This window comes from Ictidomys tridecemlineatus, chromosome 7 (genome assembly GCF_052094955.1).
Source record: "Ictidomys tridecemlineatus isolate mIctTri1 chromosome 7, mIctTri1.hap1, whole genome shotgun sequence".
NCBI classification, from domain to species: Eukaryota; Metazoa; Chordata; class Mammalia; order Rodentia; family Sciuridae; genus Ictidomys; species Ictidomys tridecemlineatus.
In genome coordinates, this window is record NC_135483.1 from 184,065,465 (window position 1) to 184,082,935 (window position 17,471).

Consider the following 17,471-nt stretch of genomic DNA (forward strand, 5'->3'; position numbering starts at 1 on the left):
AGTTTCTTTTTGCCTCATCTTTTTTTTTTTTAGAGTAATAGTACAGGTCTAAAGTTGGGATAAGCTTTACACATCGAGCCATTCCTTTAATTTTATGAGCGTCAGAAGTAGAAGCTTAAGGTGGTAATGGGGCGCACTTCTCATCTGGAAGCATGGAGGAAGTTACCCGGCACTAGGTCCCTACTCCTTAATTCAAGTCCTACTGGCTATGACAACCCACTGATCTGGCACTTCACTTGGCCCATCTCTAAAAATCATCTATTCATATAACTTAACTCTTCCCTGTCTTTGGATCACCAGTACATGTTTTGAGGTTCAAATTCTCATATGACCGACTGCCTGCAATCTGGTACTTTACCACCCAAATTTTCTGAAAGAAAAAGAACAAAATAAAAAAGAGGACAGGAAATACTGGAAAAGGAATGTCCATAAATCATTTGTCACAGCTAATAACAAAAACAGTCTTTGTGAGCTTTCCCCAGATGTCAAGTCCCCAATTCAGGAATGAAGTAGAAAATACAGAATTATATAGATATGGTAAGTCACTGGGCCACCTGAATGTATTTTAATGAATGTAGTTTAAGTCTGATCTAAATGACTGATTAATGTAATATGATGAAGAAAGGAATAATCATTTAATAGGCTGAACTGTCTAGAGTTGGCACCTACCTTCCCTCCCCACAAAGACAAACAAACAAACAAACAAAAAAACCCGTATTCCATTCTGGAGTGAAACCAATAAAGTGGGTGACAGGGCAAGGAGCAGAAGAGAGCTGAAAGCTGAAGCTATGCCTTCCTATGCAGGGCTTTCTCCTACTTTCTCACCAGTTTTCAGAGACTGTAAACTGTCTAACTCTCAGCCTCACCTTCCTTTTCTAAATAATGTATAGGGCTTAAAAACTGCACATATCCACATGGGAGCATGCCATAATTCTTATGGGTAGTTGTTCTCAAAATTTTAGAACCAGCAGATTTTTGAGAACCAGTGGAATTACAGAAAGAAGGGGAGAACACAAGGAGGGAAAGGGTACAAGGTAGGCAAGACATTAACTTAAAAAAAAGAAAGAAAAAGGCTTAGGAATACGAGGAGCCATAAGATCACCACTGAGATATAAACACAAAACATTTTTTCAGATCCCAGTACACTCAGGAGAAATGTCTCTGTAAAGACCATTTAATTTGTAAGTGGAGACTAAATAATTTCCAACTGGTAATATAAAACACCCATGTTCCCCCAGATGTATACAATTCTCACTTTGCATTTGAAGTGAAATATTTATGGTACCTAAAGTCTGTGAAGAAAGGGGACCTAATCCTTTGAGTTTAATGGCCATCTTTCATCCCCTTCTGAAGATCAAAAGAAAGAAAACCCCTTACACAACTTTCCAGTGCTAATCCCAACACACCTGCAGACATCGTTAACTCTTAAAGTGAAGGCAACTGGATGAGAGAGAAGAACTAGCGCCTATTTAACCCCATAGCAGGGAACTCAGAGGAAACCCTTGTTACAGCAGCATTCTACCAAGAGGGTGCCTGGTGAAACCCATTACAAATGAGGCTAGGGGACCTTATTCTTTAAAAAGCAATTAGCAAAGCACCTAACTACCTTTGTCATCAACAAAGAACAACCTTTTATAAGTCACTACAATCTCCTTAAAACTAAGTAAGAATTTAGAATTAGAATTCCAAAATTTCCCAGTTTTAGTGTAGAGAAATTTATCATTTTTTAAAAAAATATTTTTTTAGTTGTCAACGGTCCTTTATTTATAAGTGGTCCTGAGAATCGAACCCAGTGCCTTACACATGCTAAGTAAGCACTCTACCACTGAGCTATAACCCCAGCCCAGAAATTCATCATTTTTGTTTGCTCATTTTGCTTGTTGTGCATATTAGAAAGGAACTCTACCAGTGAGCCACATCTCCAGCCCAATGTTATCACTTTCTAAAATTTCTTTAGTTAACTACCAGGGCAAACACTAAATGATTAAAAAGAAAATGCTAGGGAAACATAGATCTAATTTTAAAGTCCAATTTTATACTAGTGTGTGCCACATACACATAAACAGTCATATTTCAAAACCTGAAGGAGGGGGACTGAGGTTGTGGCTCAGCAGTAGAGCACTTGCCTTGAACGTGCGGGCCCTGGGTTCGATCCTCAGCACCCACATAAAAATAAATAAACGAAGTAGAGATATTATGTCCAACTACAACTAAAATATATATATATATATATATATATATATATATATATAAAAAACCTGAAAGAGGTCAGGAATGATGCAAAAAGCTTAAAGGAAAACTATTATTTATCTACTATTCATTCATTCATTATTTGTTCACGGCAGTGGGGACTGAACCTAGGGTTGTTTTATCACTGAGCTCCATTCGCAGCCTTTTTTGTTTTAGACAGGTCTCATCAGTAAGTGCTCGGGCTGGTCCTGAACCTGCGATTCTCCTGGCTTAGCCTCCCCAAAAGCTGCAATTTCAGGCATGTGTCACCATGCCTGATCTTCTACTTGCAATTTTAAATCAGAATCAAATTAACTTGTGTAAAACCAAAGGACTTAACTCTAGGTTAAAAATTCCTCTCAAACTGTCAGTTTTTGAAAACTCTTACATTTGCCTGACACTCATTTTCTGCCTCTCATTTTCTGTTTCTTAAGTATGCACAAGATATTTAGAATAACAACTTCAAATATAAAAGGTACAAGCTATCCTGCTTTCCCAAGCCAACAAATAGGTCTATGACCTGACAAAAAATTTTAAGGGTACTGTTTCTCAAATCAAATTTAACAATGTACTAATTCCTCCATAATTAAAGTGAAATAATAATGGTAATAAAACTGTAGTAGGGGGCCTGGGGTTGTAGCTCAGTGGTAGAGCACTTGCCTGGCACGTGTGAGGCCCTGGGTTTGATACTCAGCACCACATAAACATAAATAAATAAAATAAAGGCACTGTATCCATCTACAACTACAAAAAATATTAATAAAAAAAGAATGTAGTAGGGCTAATTAGGAAAGAATGGAAATGCTGATCATGAGATTGTGTCCATAATTTCACAATTAGTAAATTCAATGGAAACCTTTGACTAACTTGTAGCAAACATAACTTCAAACATGCAATTATATTTTAGTTTAGAATTAGATTCAGTTGACAAGTAAGGCATGTAAGAGAAAAAGAATTGAACAGTAATGCAATTATAAAAACATGGTAGCCTGTTTCTATTCATCTTCCATCACCAGTAAAAGCAGTGAAGCAGTCCCAGGGCAGCCCTGGCCAAATCCTTCATGGAACAGGCAAGTTACAGATGGGAAAAGTGAAGCACCCGGAGATTAGAAGTCTTGCCCAAGGCAAGCAATAGTATAGGCAGGAGAGCAGGCTAAAGGTGAAGGAGGGCCACTGAACCAGCCCCCCTCCTGTGGCCTCCAGGCACAGAAGGCCTATAACATAATGCTTTTAAGCTTTTGGTCAAGCTGTCTATTTGATGTTTGCAAACTTCTTCTGGCCTAAAATTAAATAAATAAACACAACTTAAGAGAGGGGGTAAAAAAAGACTGATAGGTCCTTACCTCTAAACTTAGGACATCCCCAGGTATGTGCTACAATATTACTAATATAACATAATACTAACAATACTACAGTCTTCTAGTAGTCTTGTACAACTACATTGGTGGTGGTGGTGGGGGATTGAACTCAGAGGCACTCAACCATTGAGCCACATCCCCAGCCCTATTTTATATTTTATTTAGGGACAGTGTCTCACTGAGTTGCTAAGTGTCTCACTTTTGCTGAGGCTGACTTTGATCTCGTGATCCTCCTGTCTCAGCCTCCAGAGTCGTTGGGATTACAGGCAGGCGTATGCCACCTGTAGGCCCAGAAATACATTTAAAGACTCCCATAAAACAGTAGCCTTAGTGAATAAATTCTGGATTTCTAAAACAAGGCTAGAATTATTTTTGCATACAAATAAACACCAAGGTGACACTATCTAGAAGGGCAGAAAGCTGCGTGTGGGAGTACATGCCTATAATCCCAGGGACTTGGGAGGCTGAGGCAGAAGGATCACAAGCTTGAGAGGCCAGTCTGGGCAACTTAGCAAGATGCTGTCTCAAAATAAAATAATAATAATAATAAAAAAAGGACTGGGGATGTAGCTCAGTGGTAAAGCATCCCTGAGTTCAATCCCCAGTACCAAAAGTAAATAAACAAAAAAGCAAAGAAAAAGAGTGGACATGTTAGAACCTGTGACAAAATCTGCTTCTGAATTTAAACTTCTGCAGCACAAGTAGAAAGGACCTTGTAGGCAATACTGTCCATTCCCTTTTTTGACAAAGGAGAAAACAAAGACAAACCAGGTTAAAGAAAAATACACAGCCAGGTTACAGGACAGTTAAGAATCCAAGTCTTCTTGAATTCAGTTTACAATTCTTCTGCCCAATGCTGCTTTTCTAAGGTCAAACTCAACATTACTAAGTTTCCTCTGAGGAGTGATTTACCAGTTCCAAAATTCCTGTCTTTGCCTCTCCCAACAACTCAATGGTCCACACAGACAGATATTCATTTCCATTTTACAGCTGAAGAAACTGCATGAAGAAATCACGTCCTCCATCACATGGTTAAAACGAAAGAGGATTTGCAGAAACAGCTGACTTAGCAACAGCTGACTAGCGTATGTTCTAGGTTTGACAGTGTATTCTTTCCTATCATTACAACTAGTATCTATGACACCTTGGGATCTGCTTTTTCAACTTATATTTACATATTTAAAGACTTTTCATTATATTTATATATCACAGTTTGCCAAATTACTCTTTAAATATTTTATCTTAGAGTTGTTTTCAATTATTCACAACTCAAGTAAAGTTTCTATATTCATAAGCTACTTTTTGCTCTTCCTTGGATTACTTCCCTTTTCCACAAGTAGTGCTACACAAAAAGACAAAACCAAAATGAACCACTGTGCCACTCATTATTTATCAAAATGTTAAGCAATAGACTTCTAGCTGTGGTAGGAGTGATAAACCACAGACTGTACTGATCTCATCTTGTACAATGTAGATAAAAAGCTTTCTCCCACAGAGTACCAACTACTACTTTCAAAAAAATCCCATGAGGGGAGAAAATGACTCAAAACAACCTTGGGACATAATCCCAAGAAGAATTTTTGTTTAGAGAATGCAATTCAGACCAACCAGGAGCCTTTAAGGATAAAGAAGTGTGACTAGAAACCCTTTTCTTCTGGAAAGTGAACACCAAAGTACAGTGACACAGAAGGAGAAAATTTAGGGTCCCAGGGAGGGAGGAGTGTAAGAAAATTCAATCAAGTCACAGGAAGTCACAAGAGAAGACAACCAGGGGATCCAAAGTCAAGCTGCCAACCCCACAACTGGCCTAAATACCCCTGGGCAGAAAGATCCATTCCTTACCCACAGCCCACATGGGCTGGCAGGTGCTCAGAAATATTTCTGAGAGGGGTGAGAGGCTGCTCAAGTCACCTGAGCACCTAATGAACAACAGTATTCACTTCTCAAACAGATCAAGTCAGGCCACCCACAGATATTCAACATCAGTGCAAAAATAATTCATCAAAATCAGAACTGGGACCTCCATGAAGTCTTTTTTTTTTTTTCTTCTTGGTATTGGGGATTAAACTTAGGTGCTTTACCACTGAGCTACATCCTCAGTCCTTTTTATTTATTTATTCATTTTAATTTGGGTCTCACTGAATTACTTAGGGCCTTCCTAAATTGCTGAGGCTGATCCTCCTGCCTCAGTCTCCCTAGCTGCTGGGATTAAATGTGTTTAAACTAGAAAGAAAACAGAGAGAGAGAGAGAGAGAGAGAGAGAGAGAGAGAGAGAGAGAGAGAGAGAGAGAGAGAGAGAGAGAAAGAAAGGAGTCTCTCCAAAAAAGAATATATGGGGAGAAGAGAAGAAACATGCTGTATATATAAGCAACTCTGGAGAAGACAGACACCTAATGAATGTTTAATTTTCTGCAGACTCACCACCCCAAAAGTCCACATACATACATTTTAATATTTTAATTTTTAAGCAAAGTAGATTACATATCAATATATTATTAAAAAATCAGAGTAAGCATTAGTTATTAAAGGCTTCTAGAATCTAGCTCATTAAAAAGAAATACCATAAAATATCAAAAAAATATTTTTAACAACCTTCTAATTTCCTAGATAAAATTCTGAACTAAAAATGAGCTATTAGCTTATAAGTAGCAGGAATCACTAAACCAAACCAGACCTTCATTAATTAAGCAAGAAGGGAACAAACAAAACAGAGGCTGTGAAAAAGGTGTTGAGATCCAGGGGAATGACTTCATGATTCTATGGGAATAAATGACAGAGACAAAGAAGACCAAAAGAAAATGAGAAGAAAAAAAAAATCATTCTCAACAAATTGGATGAGAAATGTGGTCACTTTGCAAAGTGGTCTGAAAAGGAGATGGACCCTGACACTCTTTCTAGCCCTGGTTTAAGTCAGATCTTAAGAACCAGACAGGGGCTCTGAAGATAAGCTGCCACTTTGATACGTAATGTATTTTTAAAGTTTTATAAATATTCCAAGTAACAGAGTATCAGCTAAATGTTTTTTTACACCCCCAAAGTATAACATGCACCCTTTCAGAACCTCTCCAAAATCTTATACATGGTATATACACTGCATATATGATAATTTAAGACCCAGAAATCACAAGTTAACAACCATTTAATTTTCAAAATTGAGGTCTCATTTTACTTACAGATAAATGTAATGCTGGGAAAAAATTAATGTAAATGGACCAAAAGCATGATTAAGGAGACCATGAAGGTGTACTTTTATAACTCTGAGGATCTGTGAATTTCACTCTGATATGAATCATATTTTTATTCCAAATCTCACTGAGTTTCAAATGGTCACATTTCCTTAAGGACCTGTTCAATTTGACTGAAGGGCTTTACCTTTTAAATATATCAAAGATCACGGGATTTTAGATTTCCTCCATTCCTTCATGGCTTCAAGAAGAACTTAATATAAAATAAGGTGAGTTTAGGAAGTTAATCAGTACCATTAGCAAAAACTCAGACTCTGATTCAAAAGCAACATGCATTATTAAACAGAGACATGAGATGGGAGGGAAAGGGAGAGAAAAGGGAAATTGCATGAAAATGAAGGGAGACCCTCATTGCTATACAAAATTACATATAAGAGGTTGTGAGGGGGATGGGAAAATTAACAAGGAGAGAAATGAATTACAGTAGATGGGGTAGAGAGAGAAGATGTGAAGGAAGGGGAGGGGGGATAGTAGGGGATAGGAAAGGTAGCAGAATACAACAATTACTAATGGGGCATTATGTAAAATTGTGGATGTGTAACCAACGTGATTCTGCAATCTGCATTTGGGGTAAAATTGGGAGTTCATAATTCACTTCAATCTAGCGTATGAAATATGATATGTCAAGAGCTTTGTAATGTTGTGAACAACCAATAAAAAAAAATAAACCAGAAAAAAAAAGCAACATGCATTAAAAAAATCTACAAAGCATATGGGAAAAGATAAAATTGGACCTACTATTCATACTGTAATCAGGACAAATTACAAATAGATAAGAGGTAAGAAAATGAAACATTTAAGAAAAAAAACCCCACTAATCTCAGAGCAGGAAAAACTTTCCTAAAAATGACTCAAAATTCAACATCAATAAGGAAAAAGATTAATAAATTTGACAATATAATTTAATAAAATCTGCATGGCAAAAAAATGAAGTAAAAAAAATAAGTTTACAAACTGACCAAAAAATTAGCTGGATATATGTCATGTCTCTAAAAATAAAAAAGACCAATGAACCCAAAGGGAAAATATAAGCAAGACAAGAGATTCCAAGAAAAGGAAATAAAAATTTCTGATAAACATGAAGTACCTTTACACTTGCTTCTAAGAAAGGAAATTTAATGAAAACTTGTGAGATACTATTTCCTACCTGAAAATTGGGAGAAAATAAAAAATTTAGTGACTCTAACAACAAAGCAGAGAAACAGGTCTTCTCATCTGCTGCTGCTAAGTTTGCAAAACATTCAAACAAGGAGAGGTGTTTGGCACTACCAGGCAAAAATATGAATTTTCCCTTTGTCCCAGTGATTCCAAACTTCTAGGAATCTGCCCTAATGATCCCATACTTCTAGGAATCTGTCCCAAAGATACACTGTCAAAAATTCCAAACAGCATAAGCACAAAGCTACTCATGGTAGCTCCATTTGTAGCAGCAAAAGAGTGGAAACACCCAATATTCATCAACAGGCAATTAGTTGAATAAACCATGAGAAGACAGCAATAGAGCAGAAGACAAGGGAACGAGGTGGACCTCCACTTGCTGCTGTCTGTAGGATGCTCCCCACCACAGCCTGACAAGCAGATAGAAGCAAACTTCAGAACAGTGCCACGTCCAGCCCCTCTGTCCATAAGTGAAGAATGTGATCACACAACTACGCTTATATTGAAAAAACAAAAGGAAACACTACAAAATGATACACTGAAAATTAATAAAAATCATAACCTGTAGAGGCAGGGAGGAAAAGGTAAGAAGCCAGAATGCTCTAAATGTACCTTATTTTGTAGATAATATCCTAAATTCAAAAAGAACTGAAAATAAATTTTACACTATTTTCAGTAATCTTTATGTTAGTAACAGTATCAGTATTTTTATTTTAAAACTATAATAATAGTGCAAGGAAATAAGTAATCATATAAATGTGTTAGGAACCAAGATTTTCAATGTAAAGAAAAAGAGCTAGAAGTCAAATATATTATGTAAAATTCTTAAATCCTGAATATAAATGGAAAATGACAATGTGAATACAGTGCTTTTCCTTGGGAGGGGGGAGCCTTTGTGCAGCTCTGCATACTAAAATGTATGCACACAGAACAACCTCTAGATCAGTGCAATGTGCAATCTTAACCCTCAGATCATGATCTAAATTTGATTTCTAAGAGAAATAAGGGCCATTTTAAAATATGACTGTTTCTAGGTCTGAGGCAGAAAAACTATATAAGAAACACATTTTCTACATTACCACCCCTTCTAAGAAAGTCCCACTACATACAACTATTTTCTCCCTTCATTTTAATAAGACCCTCACTACCAAAGACTTTGTAAGAACTGAAATTAAAAAAGACTTTCACCCTCCTCTTCCAGAACAATTCAGCCCCACAGGTGATGAAGAAGACAGAAATCTCCAACTGGGAGTGAGAGAATAGGAGTGTATGCGTCTCAGATCAGGAATAGAAAGCCAGCATGAGTTGTCAGAGTCCAAGAGAGAGTAGAGGGCATCCAAAAGTGTCCAAGAACAGCCCTGCAGGGGCAGCCAGCATCTCACAAAGAAAAGTAGGGCAGATGTGTAAGGGAGAAGACAGTAATGAAAAAGAGTTTAGTTACCCAGGGGCATGGATTAAGGAGTCAACAGGCTAAGATAATGGAAGCCAAGTCTCCCACTATTGGAGAAGAGAGGTACAAATGTGGATCAGGGAAAAACTGGCAGCGTTAAGTTTATGTTGGAGGTAATGTTGTGAACTTATGGTCTTCAAAAATATATACAGTTGACCCTCTCCATCCACGGGTTCTACATTCACAGATTCAACCAACTACAGACAGAAAATATATTTTAAATGTTTTATCTGTATTAAACACATACAAAATTTTTGCTGTCATTATTCCCCAAATAATACAATATATCAACTATTTTCACAGCACTGTATTAGACATTGTAAGCAACCTATATTCAAATACTACAAATGCCATTTTATATAAGAGTGGGAGTAGATCCTGGAACCAATCCCTCTCAGACATTGAGGGATGCCCGTGTGTGTGTATGTATGCGTGTGTGTATGTGTGTTTGTGTGTGTGTACCATGACACATTTCCAAGCTCAGTCCTGAGAAGAGGCTTTAGAACAACAACCTCCCCACACACTGAGCAACAGCATTGGCTTAAACCTTTACTCTGAATGGCCATATGTTCAGCAGGCTACTCTACATTGATCAAACCTATGGAGGTTTTATTTATTTTTTATGAATATTTGTATTTATTTTTCACCTATCCATCCATCTATCCCATTAGTCCTTATGGAGTAAAGCTACACATGCTACTTAGAAGGCTGACATTTAGTTTACCAAAACACAACATTCTATAGGAATTCATGGGATAATGGTTTTTAACTAACATGCTGCCAAAATATAACAAATGTGTCAAAATCAGGTGCTGCTAATTTTTTTTTAAAGAGAGAGAGAGAGAGAGAGAGAATGAATTTTTTAATATTTATTTTCCAGTTCTCGGTGGACACAACATCGTTGTTTGTATGTGGTGCTGAGGATCGAACCTGGGCTGCACGCATGCCAAGCGAGCGCGCTACCGCTTGAGCCACATCCCCAGCCCGAGGTGCTGCTAAATTTTGACCCAAGTGTAAAATTGCTGCTACCTAAAAATAAAACTGTCTTATATGTATAAAATAAAAACTAAGTAGTCAAAACCACCCTAAAAATACTTTAAGCTTTCAGGACATGAACCACTGAAAGATTACAAGCTAAAAAGAACCTTATTTTATATCTCTTTGTGTTAAGGCTATGGCATTCTGTTCTCTAGAATAGTGGAGGCCAAGGTCTAGTTTAATGGCAGGGAAAAGAAAGGGAGTACAATGTGGTAAATAAAATATCTTTTGTCACCCAGTACACATAGTTGAATTTAAATAAGCCCAAAGTGTATATATTCTCAACAAAAGTTAAACGTGGTTTTGGAGAAGTGGGTACGAACAAATCTTACACATTATGATGATTGGCGCCTCCAAAGCTGAGCCAAATGTGGCAATAATCACACACTTCTTAGCATTCCACCCCTGTGGCTGCTCTCCTGGATACCACATGAGCAGCACTGACACAGAAGACAAGGCAAACGTAGTAACAATGCTGTAAACCTCAGCAATGAACAGCTGTGATGGAATTCCAGCGACTGCCCAGCCACAAGCCAGGTGTGGTGGTACACACTTGTGTCTCCAGATGCTCAGAAGGCTGGGGGGCAAGAATCACCTGAGCTCATGAATTCCAAGGGCAGTTGGGGGCAGCTTAGTGAGACCCTGCCTCAAAACAAATATCTCAAAAGTCACCTTGAAAGGTATCTTTGGGGCCACTGGCTGTCTTAGAGATATTGTGTATGTATGCTCCCGAGAGCTTTAGTAAGTGGCTTAGGTTTTGAGAGTTACCTAAAAATAGTTTATCATTTAACTCATGAAGTTATTGAACACATCATTAATTGTCAAGTGCTAAATATAAAAAATGTTGACAATATCTGATTACCATAAACTACTTGTAAGTTATTTTCTCATACCACAGAAAGTTAAAAGTTAAATTCAGGAAAAATTTTGACCAATTAAATTTTTTTCATTATTTTGTTGAAAAAATAAGTTTTGAGGGGCTGGGGATGTGGCTCAAGCGATAGCGCGCTCATCTGGCGTGCGTGCGGCCCGGGTTCGATCCTCAGCACCACATACAAACAACGATGTTGTATCCGCCAATAACTAAAAAATAAATATTAAAAAAATTCTCTCTCTCTCTCTCTCCCTCCCTCTATCACTCTCTCTTTAAAAAAAAAAAAAAAATAAGTTTTGAATGATTTTTAAAACTTTTGATTATTTCATTACGTATTTCATAAACTGCTAATTGGTGTATGTAATTTCATACAATTTACATGAATGAATAAGTAATCTTAAAACTTTTATATTAATTTTTAGATTAAAATTTTTGCTTAGTCATTGTTAACCCTACACCAATGAAAAAACGTTAAGCTTTGCATTTATTTTTCTTATATAAACAGCACTATATATACAACCCATAGTAGATAGTGTTACCTGTATATTAAAATTTCATGGAGGGGCAATTAAAAAAAATAAAAGGTTTGAAAAGGTCCTTAGGGGAGAGAACATGTAAAAAATCTGAAAAACGCTATATTAAAATAATTACCTATCAGAGGGAATACTGAGCTGACCAAGTCATCTCCAGTCCACTTGGTGTCCAGCACTCCAATTTGTTATGAGTACTGCCATATGTCAGGTAAACACCAAAACACACCAAAAATAGGAACTAAGTGAACCAGAGAGGAAGAACTTACCTCATGCATATTTGAAGGTAACAAACACAATAAACAAGCTCAAAACCACGACAGGGCCAGGGAATCTGTGATTAGTGCTGAGCTGCTATAAAAACCCTGCGGCCCCTAGGACACTACTGATCCCGCTGTGCAGCAGTTACCCCTTGTTCATTTAATACTGCTTTGAGTCTTTTATTCTTGCAAGAAAGCCAATGAAAATGGTAGTACTAGAAAAACTTGCCTCAAACACAATAAAGTAGACAGTCAGAGGAGTAAAAACTATTTTTACACAGGGTAATAAGGTTAGAAGTTTAAAAGCTTCCAAACTTCTTTTTTTAACCTGATGCCTTGTCAGAACAACACCTTTGTTGATAGTAACTAAATTCAGACATGCTATACAGTTCCTCCTTTATTACAGCCCAGAAAATTTTGTGTAAATCAAAACATAATCTGAATACCTTTACTTCAACAAATTGTTCAACAGATATTTTCTCATCTAAGCTCCTATTACATGAGAACCAGTGTGACTGACGACCAGGGAAATATCACAATTTCACCCATGTTTTTTTTTTTTTTAGCATCAGAAATCTTTCACAGGTGTCCTGAAAGGCAAATAAGGTCATGACCTACAGGTCAAGCCAATCATTAGGTGTGATGTAACAGAAGGTTCCTAAATAGCCACAGTATGTACATATGGTGTAGGATTAAATGTGCATATTACTTACAAAGCTATTTTTCACTTCATAAAATGAATTATGAGCAGCATGAAAACTAAAATTGTCAAAACTAAAGTTCTAAGACTTTTGTCTGTCCATCTGGGACCCTGTCTCAAGTTAAATTGAAGTTTTCTGTAGAACTGTAAACAATCAAAACTGAAATAGGTAGCAAGCTAATGGTGGGTGAGGGGGCTCTCTCAAGTCAATGCAGCCAATCACAAGCAAAGCCCGCTACATTCTACAAGAAATAATTTTTGCCACTGATCTGCCCAGCAACCACAGAATTGTTCTAAACTCAAAAATGTTGAGAATTTTTCTTGCCCAGAAGTGGTTTTTGAAAAGGATAAATGCATCTAAACATACATAATTTAGTTTGCAACAAACCACAAAAACAGAGGAAAAAGCCTGGAAAAAAGCATATACATATGCTATAATAATCTGATCAAATGCCACTAAAACATTCTTGAGTTGAACCCTTTTGAAACCTTTAAAATTCTCTGTAGTCTGCTAACTAGTTAAAGGTTGCTCTTTTTTTTTTTTTTTTAACTCAACATTGACCTTATTCCATCATCATATCAGCTTGATATTCTAGCTCACTTTAGGGTCTTAAATTGCAAAGGTGCTCAGCAAATGAAAAATACGTAAGATTAAGCAATCAGGCTTTTCAGTCTGATGACAGTCACAGGCTTTCTAAGTGCTTCTGCAGATATTCCACATGCTGCAGAGGGCTGCTGGCTGCATAATAAGCAGGGTTACAATTCAATGTCAACACAACTCCTTGGAATTGATGTGATGATCAATCAAATGAATTTCCAGATTTCTCTTACAAAGGACAGGGCCAAGTTTCTCAAAGGGAATTAAGTTCTATTCCACTTATCTCTACCATCAAACAAAGCAGCACAAAGGGAAGCTTGGAAGCATACATTACAAAGGACAGAAAAAAATTAGGTATAACTGTCAGTGTAACTGACATTAGCAGGAATCTCTGGTGTACAGGCTTAGCTCAATTATAATTGCAAAGCCACTAGGGATTTTTAATTATTAAAAAGTAAACCATATGCCAGAGTAATAGAATACAGCTCAATAATCAAGAATGGCATGAACAGTAGTTCTTAATTTGTTTCTACTCTACTTTTTGATACTCTGAAGACCTTTTGTTAGCAGAAAAAGCTACATGTAAAAACAGGAGGCCTGAGGAAATGATGTAGCTAAACAAGCCCCTACAACCAATTCCTGTGTTTAATGATTTACTTAGGAGTATGGAAACAAATTTTTGTTTCTTAGTTGTGGTATGTATGTATGCATATATATTAGACAAAGAACTAATACCAGCTTTACCACTGACTTATTTTGACAAGCATTTCTTTAGGCCTTGATTTCTTTGACCATAAAAAGAAAAAAAGAGTAATCATATTTGTCTTTAGATAATCAAAACAGACTTAGAAATCCCTATGAAAAATGAGGAATCATTATTTATAATGACCTTAATTCTCTTTGGCTTGATGGTTCTTAAAGAAAGCATCCTGAGAAAAAAGCACCCAGAACTAGCATATGCCCATGAATCCAGGGCAACTGATGTGGCCAATGATGGTGATGGGCAGTGAAAGTAAACATCCTACCCCTTTTCAGGGAAAGCAAGTTAGAAATATTGAATACCACTTATCCAGGCCACCCACATGTATAAAGAAGTGATACCAAAGCTGCCCAAATTAAAAAATCTTAGATATTTCATAGATGTAAAATTTTTTTTAAACATTATGAAATTTCATTATAATGAGAACCAATGAAGATTCATAGAAGAAACATAAGTATGAATCCATAAATTCTCATAATTAAAAACCAAAGTAACAACTTGGCCTAACAAAAGCGAACCTAAAGAGCTACAACCAGCCTGGGGATGTAGCTAAGTGATGGAGTGTCTGCCTGCCTTTGGTGAGGACTTATGTTCAGTTCCTGCACCACAAAAACAAAAGAGCTATAACCACATCAGAAGAAGTCATCGTTTATGTATATATTTACTAATTTAAAAAATACATTTTGAACCAAAGCAGCAGATAATGGTATATTAGTGAAATTAAGTTCCAAGCATCATATTCTGTTTCAGTGCTAATTTAGACAGAATTCAAATTATACCACAAATTTAGAATTATAAAAATCCAATTTTTAAAGGGAGATCAGCACATTAACTGTATCATAAAAAGTTCCAAGTGGCATGTATCATGACATTTTCCAAAAGCTAAATTCTATAGCTTCTACCTTCTAAAGGTTTCTAATTTTTGTTTTTGTTCTGCATTACTGGGGATTGAACTCGGGGCTTTTCAGAGGCAAGACAAGTCTTCTATCACTGAGCTATATCCTCAGCTCCAAAAGATTTTTTAATCAAGTTTTCCCTTGAAAACAAACTGCAGCTTGCTGCTCTCCGAACCAGCCTGTTTCCCACCTTTAGCTTTGCTCACAGGGGTTGCCTGTTTCCCTGGGTCCATCTATTCCTTCAAAGATCCACCTTACTTCCAGAAACTCACTAATAAAATTTTCTGGTAGCTTCAAGAAGCTGCACTCTCTTCCTCTTTGAACCTTGAGGTACATATCTTTGCAGCTTGGTTTAAGAGATGAGATACAGCAGCCTTTTCCTCTGCAAGTTCCTCCAAGCAGGGCCCAGGTCCTATCCATCCTTGTCTTTTTTTTTTTTAATTAAAATTTATTGTTATTATTATGCTTATCTTCTTAACTGGGACCTCAGATTCTTTTGAGAAATGAATGTCTAAGGAACTTATACAGGAGACTCACAATATAAAGATAATGATTTATATAAAAATTATAAAAAGCATCATACCAATACCAAAGTATGTTTGAATCTGCCAGTTCAGCTCTTTGCAACTTTCCAAATAACTGGACCTCACTTAAGTGGCACAATCTGCTTTTGGGAACTGATTTTTAATTTCAGTTAACCTGTTTGTTAAATAAGATTTCTGAGAAAGATTTTCTATACAAGGAAAAGAAATATTTCACATCTATTTACAGGTTACCATTAGCCTGGACCACCAGATCTTAGGGCAGAATTCAAGAGGAGTAAGCAGGTGAGTGAGTACAAAATGGCTGACAGCGAGGCCTTACGGGAAGAACATGGGAGGTGAGTCCTGGTTCTACACGGGGGACCCAGTTCAACGCACTTCACTTGCCTCACCTTAGTTCCCTTCTTAGAAAAACAGGATATTGGACTATATGAACACTGGATTCTCCAAATGCTGAATGCTACAGCTTCTATTTTCTGAAGATTTCTGACTTTAGTTTTTTTGTTTTGTTTATTTTGTTTTGTGGCACTGGAGATAAATTCAGTGTTGTTCACATTCTAACACTAGAATTCTATGAGCATAACATGTCTTTCTTGCATTATTTCTATGCTATTAAATATTTCAATTTTATTGAAAAAAGAGAGAATCCTACTCATCTTTAAAAAGATCCATACATTTCATGGTAATTTTTAAAGAAATTTTAAAATGGAAAAGAAAACAAACATTAAAACAAAAATCTCTGAGGACTAAGAAAAATAAATATAAGCAAAATTCAAAAATATCTTCCAACCAAACTTCAACCCAGTACAAATAACCCTTCCCATACCCTCTAAATAAAAAAATAAAAAAAAAAAGAAGAAAAGAAAAATAGAACTTATTTAGCTTCTTTAATACATTATCACTAACTCTGGATTCAGCAAGCCCACCTTACCTTCTGACGCTTTTATCATGTAGCCTCCCTTATCTTTGGTAGGAGGTACATCGAGCAGCTGCATAATTCTGTCCAGCAGCCCATGGATTATCTCAAACCCAGGATTCTTGTTGTAATAAACAGCACAGAGATGCCTGTAGTTTTTTGCCCCTACATCTGGAAAAAAAAAAAAAAAAAACTGGTCACAAGGACACATTAACCATTACTAAAGAAACTGACTCAACACACACACACACACACACACACACACACACACACACACACAGAAAAGAAAACCTATTATGTGACATAAAAAGAAGCATCGGACCTCAGGAATGCAAGTCCTTTTCAATCATTGAATTTCCAAAGGTATTTAATGGGGAGGAGGGGAGAAGAACCCTCAATGCGAGTCCAGTAAGGTTTTATTACAATATAAAGCACAAAACTTCTTTGCACAACACTTTAGCAGAGCCTTAAAACTCATACTCTTTATTCATGATACTACCTACAGGAAATAATCTTAAATACAAACAAAATAAAGGCTTCATGTAGAAAGACATTTACTGGATCATTATTTTCAATAGTGAAAATCAGAAACAACCTAAATAGGGAAGTAACTATATAAATACAGTATGGTTACTCATCAGAATACTATGGTGGCTAGCAGGGCACAGTGGCGCATGCCTGTAATCCCAGCGGCTCAGGAGGTTAAGCCAGGAGGATTACAGATGCTGAGACAGGAGAATTGCAAGTTCAGAGCCAGCCTCAGTAAGAGCAAGACCCGAAGCAACTCAGTGAGACCCCGTCTCTAAATAAAACACAAAACAGGACTGAGGATGTGGCTCAGTGCTCAAGTGCCTCTGAGTTCAATCCTCTTGTACCGAAAAACAAAAAAATATTATGGTGGCTGATAGAAAGCAGCT

General features: G+C 36.7%; 1 protein-coding gene across 2 annotated transcripts in view; it reads right to left on the reverse strand.

Moving 5' to 3' along the window:
• Farsb (phenylalanyl-tRNA synthetase subunit beta) overlaps positions 1 to 17,471 on the reverse strand; it is an 80,091-nt gene that overhangs the window by 4,097 nt on the left and 58,523 nt on the right. For both annotated transcript variants that reach the window (XM_005330537.4, XM_078018083.1), the window contains one exon: positions 16,570 to 16,725. In XM_005330537.4, coding sequence (XP_005330594.1) covers positions 16,570 to 16,725 — 156 coding nt within the window. The remainder of the gene's footprint in view (positions 1 to 16,569; positions 16,726 to 17,471) is intronic.